Genomic DNA, 15274 nt, shown 5'->3' on the forward strand with positions numbered 1-15274 from the left:
AACTCAAAGCCCAAGCTTGCTCAAAGAGCAGGGAGCCCTCATCTGGCATCTCCTATGCATCATGGTGGAATTACAACTGCTGCTCTCTATCCCAGGAATTTGTTCATATTTTGGTTTTATTATCAAACAGGCTTTGCTTAGTTTTGGGTAACTGTGTGATTTCCCTTCTAAAATAAACTGAGACAGAGAGGAAGGACAAACCAACTGTTGGAACTACAGTGAAACTGAGCACAGAGGGAGTGGCAAGAATGCTGACCAGGAGTAAATATGGGGTAGAAGCAGTTACAGAATCCCAGAATCATTTAGGTTGGAAAAGCCCTCTAAGATCATGGAGCCCAACTGCTAACCCAGCCCTGCCAAGGCCAGCACTAACCCGTATCTGAGCTCAGTCTGTAGAGTCAGACCTAGGAGACCCTTCCAGAGCCTAAAGGGCTCCTGGAGAGCTGCAGAAGGACTCTGGGCAAGGGCCTGGAGTGGCAGGACAAGAGGGAATGGCTTTACACTGACAGCATGTAGATTGGATATGGGGAAGAAATCCATCCCTGTGAGGGTGCTGAGGCCCTGGCACAGGTTGCCCAGAGAAGCTGTGGCTGCCCCATCCCTGGAGTGTCCAAGGCCAGGCTGGGTGGGAATTGGAGCAGCCTGGGATAGTGGAAGTTGTCCCTGCCCATGGCAAGGGGTGGCACTGGATGAGCTTTAGGGTCTCCTAACACAGTCCTGTGCCAACACATTGACCCTCCAGCTTTTTGGCCCCAGGGCCTGGATCTGACAAACAAAGCACCTGGAGAAGTTCACTTTCTCTTTAACAAGGAAGAAAGTTTCTTCCTTGTTTTCCTTCGCTAATTAGTCTCTAATGGCTTGTTAAGATGAATGAAAGAAGTTGTTGAGAAGCCCTCTGAGAAGTTCCATGATGATGACTAGGAAACTTTCTTGCAAAGCCCAGAAGATCTTGTTAAGCTGGTGATCCCTTGAAGGGTGGTTGGTCTCCCAGGATCACTTGTTGCTCTGGGAATGGGAGCAGCATCCCTTGTGCTGGAAATAGCTGTGAGTACCTGTATGGTGGGACCCTGGAGCTCAGACCTGCTGGTGAGCTTTCTTAATTCCTCATTTAAACCTGAAAACCTTGAACTGAAGGAGAGTGAGTTTACACTGGATATAGCAAAGAAATCCTTCCTGGGAGGGTGCTGAGGCCTTGGCACAGGTTGCCAGAGAAGCTGTGGCTGCCCCATCCCTGGAAGTGTGCAAGGCCAGGTTGGACAGGGCTTGATCTAGTGGAAGGTGTTGGAATGGGATGAGCTTTAAAGTCCCTTCCCACCCAACTTTGATTTCTATATTTGACATTTATACCTTTATCATTTAATTATATCAATTCCAGGTCCAAAACCACCCTTCCCGCTTCCCCCCAGACTTAAAGAATCTCTTCTCCTGCTGCTTTTTCCCAGAGAACAAGGAGACTATTCACAATCCATTCACTTTTCAAACAGAAGTGAATTCTCATGTAACTCCTCAGAACACAACCTCTATAACACAACACCAAAGGGAAAAGTTTTCTGCTTCCACCTTTCCCTGCTGCAGCCAGGGCTTATCCCTCTGCAGGGAATTCATCCCACCCCCCAAAGGTGTCAACAGGTGAGGGACAACCAAACTGAGGGGGAGGAGAAGAGAAGGAAGAGGGGGAAGTGTCTGCTGAGCTTATCCAGATCATCTGAATTGTGAAAGAAAGTTGCAAGTTTGTGCTCAGTTTGCCCTCAAAAACAACAAAGGATATTTATCCTTTGGAATTTGTTAGGATGAGCAGGAAGTAGGAGTTTTTTTCCATTCTAAGTGCCTGCCAGGAAAAGATGAAGGACTGCTGGTCTCTCCCCAGTGTTGTGGCCATCCCTGTGCCTTCTTTATTGAGCCATAATTTGGAGAACTGTTGGTTTTGGCTTTTTAGGGCTTTTTCCAGACCCAAACAGCTCCCAACTATTCATAGATCAGGTGTTGAGGGTTCTTTCATCTGTGGAAACCAAGTCACTAAAGTGCTTAAAGTTTGGGTGAAATGCACCTGTTAGGTTTTCAATACGTGTTTTGCATTCCCCTTGATATTCTAAGGTGTATCTTGAGATCCTGACTTGCATCAGCTTTTTATCTCTCTGAGTCAGAAAAAATGCACTTTTAAAGCCTTTTATCTTACTCATTTATCAACCAAATTTTAAAATACTCTTATTCTTCCTAAATGCTCCTTCCCACCCCAGCAGCTTGGCTCTAATAAATGACTCACAGGTAACAATGAGGAATTTTATTGGAGTTTAGAGATAAAGACAATAATCTTGCAGGAAAAATACATATTGATCAGTGCAAAACAAGTTTTAAACCATAAAGCTGTGGTTTGCTTTTCCTGAGAGAAAAAAAGGTTTAATTGGAATAATGCCCTGGAATAATTCTAGGTGATTTCTTCTGACAGCCTTGTGCCACAAAGGTAATTGAAGTTTGAGGCTCCCACTCCTGTTTCCTTACAAGGAATATGTGAGTGTGGGGTCTGTTTCTCCAGGATAAGTATTGTAATTGAGTTTTGTGAGGAACTATAGAAGAGCCTATATAAAACTGTGAGGATCAGGGGAAAATCCATATAATTTAATTTTATTTTTTTATTCTTGCTTTAGAGAAGCAGTTTTCTTCCACAAGGGCATGGAGTGGCAGAACAATTGGGAATGGCTTTAAGCTGAGAGTAGGTTTAGATGGGATTCTGGGAAGAAATTTTTCCCTATCAGGGTGGGGAGGCCCTGGCACAGGCTGCCCAGAGAAGCTGTGGCTGCCCCATGCCTGGAAGAGTTCCAGGCCAGGTTGGATAGAGTTTGGAGCTGCCTGGTGTACTGGAAGGTGTCCCTGCCCATGGAGTGTAGGACCAGATGATCTTTAAGGTCCCCTTCAACCCAAACCATTCCAGGACTCCCTGATGCCACGAGCCGCACCTCTCTGCTGCCAGCAGAGGTTTAACACCCTCCTCCTGCCCCTCCCCAGCGCTGCCTTCACCTCCCTGTTCCTCAGGCTGTAGATGAAAGGGTTGAGCATGGGGCTGACCACGGTGTACAAGACAGAGGCCACCTTGTCCCGGCTGCCATGCCGCGACGCCGGCTGCAGGTACATGAAGAACAGGGAGCCATAGAACACGGCCACGGAGGCCAGGTGGGAGGCGCAGGTGCGGAAGGCTCTGGCCCTGCTGGGTGCCGAGCTCGTGCCCAGGATGGCGTGCAGGATGCGGCCGTAGGAGAGCAGGATGACCACGCTGGTGCCCAGCCCGTTGGCCGCGGCCAAGGCGAAGATGGCGGCCTCGCAGCCGCGGGTGTCGGAGCACGCCAGCCTCAGCACCGGGCTGATGTCACAGAAGAAGTGATCGACGTGGTTGGGCCCACAGAAGGAGCCCCCAAACGTGCAGCCGGTGAAGAGGAGGGCGCTGAGGGAGGCCACGAGGTAGCACCAGGCCACCAGCTGCCAGCAGGCCCGGGGGGACACCACCAGGACATAGCTCAGGGGGTGGCAGATGGCCACGTGCCGGTCGTAGGCCATGGCAGCCAGCAGGTGACACTCGGCCGTGACAAAGAGAGCAAAGAGGTGGAATTGTGTCACACAGCCCGCCCAGGAAATGGTTTTATCCCCAAATAACAGGTCTGTGAGCATTTTGGGGGAGATGATGGTGGAATAGCAGACGTCAGCCAGGGAAAAGTGGGTGAGGAAGAAGTACATGGGGGTGTGAAGGCTGGGAGCCACCCGAACCAAGACCATCAGCCCGATGTTCCCCACCAAAGTGACGATGTAAATCAACAGAAATAGCACAAAAAGAGGGGCCTGCACCCAGGGAGTGTCTGTAATTCCCAGGAGGATGAATCTGGGCTGGGTGTAGTTTCCTCCCATGGCCAGGTGTTACCTGCTGAGGCAAAGGGAAGAAATACATCAAAATTGTAAAACCCAGAGTTTTGCTTTTGGGTCATATTTAACTCCAATTGATCACCATTTTAATTGCCATACTTTGGTATATTCCATATATTTTCCAAACATAAATTCTATACTTTTTTATTTATCAGTTGAGGTGCCTAGAAAAGAACACAGAGCTTAAAGAAACACAAATGGCAAATTTGCTTTTCTGTGCTTGGATACATAAAATTATGGATTTATTCTGGCACATGTTAATTAATATTGAAGAAAAGAATCAGATATTTATTCCCTTTTGGTTTGAAAGAAATTTGTTTCAGAAGGCACCTTGGAGGAATCTCATTGCAGATAAAGTGAACCTGGAGTGGGAGAAAGTCCCAGTGCTAGTGAAATCCTAGATTGCACCACATTAAGGATATGTTTCCTTTGCTTTTAATTATTAATCCAGTCCATCAAACTGTTCTACTATATATCACTCACACTGGATAAAAATCACATGGATAATTTCACATTTTATACCTTTCTGAGTTCCAGCAGGCTGAAACATCCAAAAACTATGGGAATTAATATAAAACTTACTTTGAATGAGAATTAATTTTAAAACAATCCAGTTCCAGAAGCTGATTTGTTAACAACTGCATTCTGCTGACAATTCTTCATAACTAAAAAGAATTGTCCTTAACACTTCCATAAATCCATTTATCTTGCTTTGGCTGCCTAAGGAGAACAAAAACCAATTTGCAGAAGCCATGACTCCCATTTATTATAAAAAATCCTACTTTTTGAATGCTGTTTTCCAGCACAACTCCAAAAAAGAGGATATGAGGACATGAAGAAGGAATCCAACTTCTTTCTCTTGGATTTACAGCTCCTCCTGTGCCCTCACTGTGGTGGTGGGAGCCAGGGGTTTATCCCAAATGCAGCAGGGAACATCCAGGCTGATGGGGAGAGGGATGTGCTCCTTCCCTGACTCCAACTCTGAGCCTGTGGGTGACAGGGCTGTGAATATGTTCCCTCTGCTCTCCTGGGACAAAACCCTCAGGGCTCCTCATGGCACAGCACATAAACAAAGAAAAGAGAAAAAAAAAAAAGGGATAGAATGGAATTCTGAAATCCATTGTGCTTCAGTGATCTCGAGTCCATCACGTGGATGAGCCACCAGGTCACATGGACACATGGCACCAGCAGTGACCGGCTGGTCAGAGGGTCCCCAAGTGTCACACAAAGCACCTCCAGCTCTGGAGCTGCTCATGCCCCTCTGTGGACACCAGGCAGCCCTGTTTTCCTCAAGGATGGGATTATCCAAGGCGAGGTACCTGCAGCCCAGATGTCCACACCTGGGCTGGCAGCTCTGGGCACTTCCAGACAGTGATTAATTGTCCCAGAGTGAACTAATTTGCATTAATCACCCCAGCTGGGGGCTCCATCCACACCTTGACCCACAAACTCTATTTAAGCTCAGCTTAAGCTCAGCTCAAGGAGCTTGTTCCCTCTGCAGAAGTCCTGGTTGCCAGTTGAACAACATGTGCACATCTTCCACTAATCTGCACCTTGTCTTGATCACAGATCCAGCCCTGACCAGAACTGAGTTGGTTTTCGGATGTTTCAGCCTCCTGGAGCTCATAAAGGTATAAAACATTAATTTATCTATGTGAACTTTATCCACTGTGAATGATATATAGTATAACAGTTTGATAGACTGGATTGAGAATTAAAATAAATACCTGATTTTAAAAAATATAGAATTTAGGTCAACCTTGGACCTGCCTTATTGTCACCAGCTGTCCTAGTGGTTTGGAGTCTTGGCTCAGAGAACATTAGGAGGCTTGGAATAAATCTGATTCTGATTTAGGAAGCAAGCTGGAAGGTGGAAAAATAAGGTTTCTGGGGAACTCAGTGGTGATTTGGTGCAATACAGTCTTGGAAAAAGATAAAATAGATCGGATTTGGGTCAATACCAAAGAAATGGAGCAGAAATACTCATGAAAGCAAAACTTGCCATTTTTCTTGGAAAATGCACAAAGGCAGAGGAAGGATTGAGTGACAAACAGTTCAAAGGTTTATAATTAATTACCTGATAATTATTTAACTTCTTTTACAAGCTGTTTTGCCTTCTTGGTCATTCTTTTCTAAGTATCAAAAGTTTCTCATGGAAATAACTGGATTTCCTGGTTTTATTTATTATTTTGAGAAAAGGGGGTGTTTGAAGTTGTGCCTGGGGAATGGGGAATAAAGTAGGAACTAATGGGAGTCAGTGGTGAAATTTTGGTGTGGAAACTCACCAAATTCCAACACTGATGTTAAATTGTTGTTGTTTGCAGAGCTACGCCAAACTGAAACATCAGCACGAGCTGGATTATCTTTAGGGCCCTTTCCAACCCAAACCATTCCAGGATTCTGTGACCCTGTGTGGGTCTCCTTTGGACATGGCACATCCTCTTCCAGCCTACTTGGAGTCTCTTGATCCCTCTAATTCACCTATCATGGGATATGTTATTGATAACTGATCAATCCCATCTGTGGATCCAAACTGTACTTTGTGGGCAGCTGAGATATTCCTGGGAATGCCTGGAGCAGAGTGAGAAGGTTTGATGGACTCTGGATCAGGTTCTGACAGGTGGGTCCTGTACAGAGCTCCCAGTGCTAGGCCAGGAGCAGCCTGGAAGAATTTTGGGCTCATTCCTTACCTGGAGGCCTGGATCAGCCCTCACCCTCTGTAATCCCAGCTGGCTGCTCCAGGGATTCCATCCAGGACAGCCTGAGATGTTTGCAATGGAGCAAACCCACCCCTGACCCTGAAGTAAAGTTATGTTCACTATAAAAATTAAATTGTATTTCTAATAAAAGATGTTTTGCTGGTGAAGATGATTCCTTAAGTGAACCTTCTGACCCTGATGCTCCTCTGGCGAGGTAAGAACTGGATTTTTATCTTTAATCCTTTTATTCTGATTTGTTGTGTTATCAGGGACAGGGAATTCTGTCTGGCTCTTTTTTTCCCTCCATCATGCTGGGACTTTTATTCATACCTAGGTTTCAGCTGGAAATGAAATGGGATTCATAGAGGCTTGTGAGGGAGAAGAAGATCCAGTAACATGTGGATGTTGGTGCACACAATTTAACCCAATAATATTTTGCATGTTATGTATAAATATATGGGATAATGTACATTTGATATTGGATTTTAGTATACATTTATGATTTTGGATCAGAAAGGACAGACATCTAGGAGATCTCTGGCCCTAGGATGGCAAGTTATCCATTTATATCCATATATATTTATGGATATGGGACTTGGAGCACCCTGGGCTAGTGGAAGGTGGCCCTGCCCATGGCAGTGGGGTGGAACTGGATGATCCTTCGGGTCCCTCCCATCCCAAACCATTCCAGGATTGTGTGAAAACTGTCAGGATCCCCTGTATAAAGGGGTTTATATTCTGTGGGTTTAACACATGACACATTCCAGACTTCTGTGATTTCTGGGCTGGATTAGGGAGGCAGCTCCCATGAAAAGCCCTTTCTAGGAAAGATGGAAGGATAACATTCTAAATGGATTAATTTGCAGTTTTAATACGGTTTGGAGATAATGAGATATCACCTATAAGCCAAGTCAATAAAATAATTAATAAATAGCTTTATATTTGAAAACTGGGTAAATTTCCAGGTTCAATTGAACCAGTCACCTTTGCCCTGTCCTTTTTCCACTCTCAATTTCTGCCTTTCAAAGCCTTCAAACAAAGCTCTAATTAGTTTTCCTCTTTATTCCCCTGGTGGTTTGCCAAAAACAAAGTCAGAAATATTATCAGTGGAGTTCATATCCAGAGATTTGCCCTTTGGCAGTGGGAAAAGGGACTGAAAAATAACAAAGCAAAGCAAGAAAAAACCTGAAAACCTGAAATTAAAAGATGAAGGGTGATAATTATTTAAAAAGTCAAATTTTTAGGCAAGAAATAACTCCTGATCAAAATTGCAGCTCCCTCATTTCTCTACATTCTGGATGAAAACTTGGTGCTGGCAAGGATGACAAATCAACCTGTTTTTTGTTGTCAAAAAACCCCTTTCATTGTAAAATGTTGCATTTCATCTACTTCCAAATTTATTTAATTCCTGTTTTTACATGAACAACTTATTTTTTCTCCTTTGGTGCACTGTGGTACTCTGTCGTCAATCCCAAAGGACATTAAAGAGCCACAAGAATCCTTTTAAGGTATGAAGTAGAGAACTGGAAGGGGAAAAGGTTAAAAAATATCCATTAGTATTTCTTGTATGTCACCACCATCTATTGGACATTGCTGGAAACATGATCTCCTTTTTATTTTACATAAAACCTCCTTTTTTCCTGTAAGCCTTGGGTAGCAAAGTGCCTTGTAGGCAATAAATTAAACAATGGCAATGTGTGCCTGATCCTGCCTGGATATTTTATTTTCCAAGCGTCAGCTCCTGAGCCTGTTGAAAATATTGGGTGTTTGAAGTTCTCTCATTTGGAAACGATGCTTTAAACTGCACTTTATTTTTGTCTTAGGACAATTTTCAGCTGATGCTTCAGGCTGTCTGAATCCTTCAGGTGGAGTTAGATGGGATATTGGGAATAAATCCTTCCTGAGAGGGTGGTGAGGCCCTGGAATGGATTTCCCAGAAAAGCTGTGGCTGCTCCATCCCTGGAAGTGTTTAAGGCCAGGCTGGATGAGGTAATCTTGGTGAATCCTAGGGCAGCTCATTGAAAGTTCTTCTACTGCTTTGCCCAAAAATTTTATGGAGTTTGGGTGCCACAATGGAGATCTTTACCACAGGAGGACAGAATGAACACTCCATTAGCTATTCCACACCAACCACCTGCTTCTCAGCAAGAATAAAATATAACCTATGGGTTTTAATTCAGTTTATTTCCATTCCAGGTGTCTGATCCATCACAAAAAGTAAAGCTGGTTGGTTAAGTAAGAAAAAGTGAGGCTGGACTTTAGTTAAACAAGAAATCGAGGTCAGTTCTCTGATGGCAGCAGGTGGATTCTGCCTCTTGGGAGAAATTCAGCCTCAAAAATGTCTGGTTTTCCTTATTTTTAACACCTCTGTCATCTTCATGAGGGTAATGAAAAGCAGCTCTAAATCCTCCTTAGTAACTCCAGGAGACCATGGAACACCTAAAAGAGACGTCAGGTTCTGGGGGTGAGCTCAGCCTTCAACCAAGGCTCATGCAATAATGAGGATTTCCAGGTTTGGATCCATTTGTCAGGAGCCAGCAGAGCCTACTCTTGGTTTACTCTCTGGTGCAATTCTGTCAAGCCATAATTATCCAGGAGGAAAATCCATGTTGATTTATTCTATCTGTTGTAGAGTAGCGTTTTAAGAGCTGCTGATCTCTCCAGGTTGAACAGCAAGATGGAACATGAATTTATCTTTTACCTCCAAATCAAGCATCATATCTAAAGCAAAGTGAGGTAAGATAAATCCCAGCTCTTATTCCTACACCAGGAAAAAATACATGAAGGGAAGTCCCATTTTCCAATGCATTCAGCTAGAAAATCTCTTCCTGGGACACAGGGAGCAGGCATTTATTCCTCAGGTGCTCAGCTGGATAGGGAATGGTCAAAATGCAAGAAATAATTTCATTTTCCCAGGAATTATCAGGAAAATAATGGAATTCCATGTGTAAATGGAATGAGAAGAACTAGGAGGAAGCCTTGCAACTTATTTATGATTTATTTATTTTGATATGGTATTTCCCTTCTTAATGGCTTAAATATGCCCCTGCTTCCAAACGCATTGGCTGAACAGGGATACTTGGTGCCATGAACTTGTGGTTTTTCTCTTTCAAGGAGAATTTACCTTTTATTGCCTGAAAGTTTTGTAACTGCTTGACAAAAATTAACATTCTTATCATTATCAATGGATTTATGTGCATTAAACACTTCAATCTAAAGACAGAAAGCAGCTGATCTGCATATAGAAAATGTTCAGTATGGCTGGAGAAAATGAGATGTTTGCATCTGAATTTATTCTCCAGGGCTTCACCACCCAAGCAGATCTGCAGGTGGTGTTTTTTGTCTTGTTCCTTGCCCTCTATGTGGTCATTCTCCTTGGAAATCTGGGAGTCATCATGTTGATCCAGATTGATCCATGCCTCTTCACTCCCACGTGCTTCTTCCTGAGCCCCGTGTCCCTGCTGGACATCTGCTGCTCCTCCACCATCATTCCCCGGAGCCTGAGGGATGTTTTGGTGGAGAAGAAGTTGATTTCCTTTGCGAGATGTGTCACCCAGCTCTTCTCCTTCACCATCTGGGCCACCACTGAGTGCCACATGCTGGCCCCATGGCCTACCACCGCTACGTGGCCACCTGCAGGCCCCTGCTCTACTCCGTGCCCATGTCCCAGAGGATTTGCATTGGGACGTTGGCTGGAGGGCTCAGCTCCACTCTCCACACCATATTTCCATGTTCCACATCCTGTTCTGCCACTCCTGGGCCATCAAGCACTTGGTTTGTGACAGGCCCTCCTGCTCCGATACCCACTCCAGCAAGGCTGTGGTGGCTGCCATGGTGGGGTTCAATGTGCTGAGCACCACGGCTCATCCAGATCCATCCTGGTTCCTCTCTGTCCGTCCTGGCTGCCGCCTGTGGATCTGCTCAGTGGCCAGGCAGCACGAGGCCTCGTCCACCTGCGCCTCCCACCCGGCCTCCATCGCTCTGAGCCACAGCAGCTCCACCCTCAAGGACCTGTGCCTGTCTCCAGCCGCTCCCTGGAGAGGACAAGCTCATCTCCCTGAGGTATTCCACCACTGCCCCCATGCTGAGCCTGTTCCTCTACAGCCCCAGCAACACGGACTTGAGGAACGCTGTGAGGAAAGCAAAGTGTTGGATCCTTGCTGCCATCCATGGCTCCTGGTCGGCTGAAAGGAGAGGACAGCCCCACTGCAGTGAGGAGTGTTAGATTTTGGACCCTCGGGAAGAGAGATTGGATATCAGACCCTCAAGAAGAGAGTTTGGATATCAGACCCTCAGGATCCCAGGGTTGTAGTCCAGACTCATCTTCCAAGCCATTGGTGCCATGGTGTCCCTGCAGCAGCACCGCAGGGAAGGGAGGAGAAGGGAGGAGACATCTGCTGGCATTGTGTGGAGCGCAGGAGCCGAGGGGGAACGTGGCAGAGCAGAGCCGGGGTGCGAGATGAGGCACCACCCTTAGGGACACTCCCTGTGCTGCAGGGCAGGAGCTGCGGAGATTCCAACCCTCAGGGGAGCTCCTCTGCCCTCCCTTGATTTTTCTCCCTTTTTGGGGGGGATGTCCACGTGAAAAGGGCTTTTATGGAAGCACTGAGCTGCTGGCCAGGGCACTTGGACTCATTTTGTGCCTTCTCTGGGGGAGAGGAAAAAGGAGATGGGGGTGTCCAGAGGGTGATGGTGTCATTTGGGACACGCCAATGTCTGTGGAGGGGGAGCTAGGTGAGTGAGGGATGAGGGGGGCCAGGAGAGGTCCTCCTAAAACCCAGGGGAGGATATAGCCCAAAAAAATGCAAGAAAATTCTTGAGGGGTTTGTGTGTAAAATACTTAAAACTACAAAGATTCTCATTTTCTATATATTGAGAAATAATCTTAATTTATATAAAATTGATTTTAAAATAACACCTCGTACCTGCTGTTGTTATAGGATTTTAGGCTGTAAGAAATTCTGAATATGGATCTGTAGGGTTTGAAAATACAAATAAAATGTTTGTGTACATAAATGAAACAATGAAGGGCTTGAAGAGGTAAGACAAGATGGTCTGTATGAAGGACCAAGAAACATCTCTGTGTATGCGGAATTCTTTCTCAGTCCTCACTCTGGAACACTCGAAATCTGGGATCTGCGATTGACTGAAATTGGGATTTTTTGACCCCTAAAACCGCTGCGCATGTGCGGTGGCCGCGGCTCCCTCAGTACTGCCGTCTTGTGGACACACCCGGCACTGCAGCCCCGAGAGCTCCGGGCTCTTCCCGCGCCTCCGCCGGCACCGGGGCCGGGACATGGAGCTGGCTCGGGACAACGACGGGGACTGGCCGTGCGAGGCCGCGGGGCCCTCGGCCGGGGCGCTCCCGGCAGGAACCGCGGGGGCTGTGCCGGGAATGCAGGCGCGGAGCCGGGAGCGGCAATGGCGGAGCCCGGGGAGCGGCGGGGCCGGGGCGGGGCACCGAGAGCGGTCTGCGGCGGGCTCGGAGGTAAGCGGGGAACGGGGACAGCCCCGAGCGGGGAACAAGGACGGCCCCGAACGGGGACAGCCCCGAGTGGGCGGCGGGGACAGCCCAGGAGCTGCGGGCACCGGGTAGGGAGCCAAATGAACATTTCGGGTAAAATGTGAGTTAATGTGCGGGGGAGATAATGAATGTTCTGAGGTGAAAGTGAAGCTATGAGTAGTGAACGTGGGGAAAGTCCCAGGCGGGATAAAACGGATTGTAAAATCCATGTGTGAAATCAGAGCGGTTCCAGCAGCTCCTTTCCAGTGCCCCCCAGGTGCTTTCATTGTTTGGTTTTCAGGAGGGAACACGGTTTGGGATGACCCAGCTTTGGAGAGTTCTGAGTTTTCCTTAGCTGTGCAGCGGTGTCAGGGTCTGGAGGCACTCCTGTTCCCTGGAGGAGGATGCCCTGGGAATGGCCTTATGTGGAATTTGGCTCCTGCTGAGTTCAGTCCAGGGACACCTTCCACCACTCCAGCCCCAAGTCTGTCCTTGGACACTTCCAGGGATGGGGCAGCCACGATGTCTCTGGGTTTGTGGGCACAGGAGGGAGTTTCCAGCAGGACTGAGGCGTTTCCTTTGCTGTGCCAGCCCCAGCAGGGCTGTGGGAGGCAGAGGCTGTGGGAGCCGGAGCTTTGCCCCCTGCCCGGGGGAGTCTCTGCTGTGCCGGCCCCAGCAGAGCAAACGTTTGTGGTTTCACATCCCGTTCCAAGGAGCTGCCGGGGCAGGAACGGGGATGGGCACGGAGCAGGGACGGTGCCGGGCACAGGGTGACATCCAGAGGGTGCCACCAGCCCGTCCCTGCTGCCCAGGCCGGGCTGAGCAGGCTGGTGACCGTCCCTGCGTTTGCTCTGCAGGGTGAGGAAGCCAACCCTGGCGAGGAGGAGGATGAGGAGGTGTGGGAGGATGGAGACAGCGGCCACCAAAGGCTGGGGAAGGCCCAGCTCCAGGTAGGAGATGCTGCCTTCCAAGGAACTGTCACTCCCAGCAGGAGCACCTGTGCTCACCTGGATCAGGGGCACAGGCAGGAGAGCCTTGTCCTGAGCCAGGGTTTCACTGGAGCGCGGGGCTCGAGGCGCTGAGGTGGGGCCGGGAACGGGACCCGGGCCTGGGGATTCGGGTCTGGGCCCTGCCGGTGTGTGCCGGGGGGTCCCGGGCTGACCCACTTCTCCCTTCTCGGGCGGGCTGTGGGGCCGCCGAACCGAGGCGGGATTGGGGCTGGGATCGGGATCGCCGCGGGCGGGAAGAGCCGCTCCGGGACGGGCACGGACCGAGCCCGGCGCTGCCGCTCCCGCTTGCACCGCGGGGCTGCTCCCGCTGTGGCTCCGGGCCGGTCCCGCTGCTGCTGTGGGGAGCCGGGGCTGTGCCGGTGCCGAGCCCGGCAGGAGAGCGGCGCATTCCCGGAGCAGGCGCTGGATCGCGGCTGGGAGCGGGCGGGGCGCGGGAACCCCCCGAGGCCGCCGGTCGCGGTGCGTAGGAGCGGCGGTAGGATCCGCCTCGCAGCCCCTTTCCACGGGGGTGTGAGGCCGGTCCTACACAGCGGGACCAGCGGCACCTCTGCCCCGGCACCCCCTGAGCAGAGCAGGGCTCATCTCCCATTCTGAGCCCACCGCATCCCGGGGAATGAGCGGAGCTGCAGAGCCGCGGGCAGGAGGAGCTGCTCCAGCATAGGCTGTCCTGCTCCAGCTGTCCTGCTCCACCCCTGTCAGGTGAGACCTGATGCTTTCCTCCCTCTTCCCCCGAGATCTGTGCAACTCACAGTCTCCAATGGCAAAATCTCTGTTAGTAAAATTCTAGTTGAAATGTTTAATCTGTGTTTCCAAATCACGGAATATTGTGAGATAGAAGGGACCCACAAGGATCACGAAGTTGAGCTCTAAATGAATGGCCCATCCAGTGACTGAACCCACAACCTTTAGTGTTTTCAGCACCCTCCTCAAAACAGCTGAACTGATCTCTGGGTCATCTGGAATTCCAGGCTGGGAACTGGAAGTACCAACAAGGTAATTCCTATGCCAATGCAGCTCCTTTTATGCTAATGCTGCTTTAAACACGAGCCCTTGGAATGTCTGTGGGGCAGAGCTCCATGGCTGGCACTGGACCATGGAGCAACACAGGTGAACTGCTGTGTGACAGCACAAAACTCTTCCAATCACCCTGATTTCCTGCCCTTTCCAGGATTTCTCTAATAACTGAAGGTGCTCATGCCATGTCTTTTTCCAGGGAGAAATGAGCAAGACAAGTCCTGAGGGTTCCCTTGGTCCATGGGAGGATTGTTCTGGTGAGTATTCACCTGTGGATGTCGTGCTTCATGCAGAGCTGGAAGCTGGAACTCCAACAGGTTTTGGTGCAGTGTTCCCACTCATCTGCTGCCAGCTGGGAAGGGAAATGGAGTCAGACATACCAACTGGTCCCTGTTACCCAGCTGTGGCTGCCCCATCCCTGGAAATGTCCCAGGCCAGGTTGGACAGTGCTTAGAGCAACCTGGGATAGCAAAAAATGTCTCTGCCCCTGGCTGGGGAGTTGGAATGGGATGAGCTTTAAGGTCCTTTCCAACCCCCTCCCTTCCATGGTTGTACTGTCACCACCCCATCAGATTCTAGTCTGGAAGTGTGACACTTGGGAACAATCACACACCCAGATTTTTTAAGCTTGGGCCCCAAAATAACAAACTGCTGTCAAAAAAGGAAGGCCAGGAATTCAAAATCATTCCCTACCCCTATTTTTTTTTTTTTGTAGTTTTCCCATTGCCCCCTGGTCACCTCCACCACAGGGCTTGGAGCACTGGGAGCAGCCCTTTAGTGCCCACTTAAAGGTGTCTGTAGTGCATGGCTCCAATTCCAGTTGGGAATGTCTTAGCTACCACCCCTCCTTCCTCTCCCTCACACCCCACCACTGACAGCAGGGACAGCTCAGATTGAATGACTGACTTACTGTGTTTGGAATTCCTTCTTTAAAAAGCAGCACTGGAATATCTGGGATACCGGGAGTGTCCCTGGAAGCCACAGGTCAGAGGCAGAGACAGATGAACAATTCTGAACTGGTTTTCAGGGGATGCATCCCCAGCCTGTGGGGACTGCAAAGCTGCTCCTTCCACTTGGGACAGCCAGGAAAAACATCCCCACCATGGATTTCTGACAGGAAAAACCTCACAGCTCCAGGA

The 15274-nt window shown here is 48.8% G+C and overlaps 1 protein-coding gene and 1 pseudogene across 1 annotated transcript; one reads left to right on the top strand and one right to left on the bottom strand.

Moving 5' to 3' along the window:
- Window positions 1–2910: 2910 nt before the first annotated feature.
- Window positions 2911–3894, bottom strand: LOC135448725 (olfactory receptor 8A1-like). Its single transcript, XM_064714933.1, has one exon. The coding sequence runs from the start codon at window positions 3892–3894 to the stop codon at window positions 2911–2913; it is 984 nt and encodes a 327-aa protein (XP_064571003.1).
- Window positions 3895–9865: 5971 nt separating this feature from the next.
- LOC135449023 (olfactory receptor 8D1-like) lies at window positions 9866–10833 on the top strand (annotated as a pseudogene).
- The last annotated feature ends 4441 nt before the right edge of the window (window positions 10834–15274 follow it).

This window comes from Zonotrichia leucophrys, chromosome 5 (genome assembly GCF_028769735.1).
Source record: "Zonotrichia leucophrys gambelii isolate GWCS_2022_RI chromosome 5, RI_Zleu_2.0, whole genome shotgun sequence".
Lineage (NCBI taxonomy): Eukaryota > Metazoa > Chordata > Aves > Passeriformes > Passerellidae > Zonotrichia > Zonotrichia leucophrys.

Coding starts and splice junctions, on each gene's coding strand:
- LOC135448725 (XM_064714933.1), bottom strand. CDS start 3,894: ATGGGAGGAAACTACACCCAGCCCAGATTCATCCTCCTGGGAATTACA.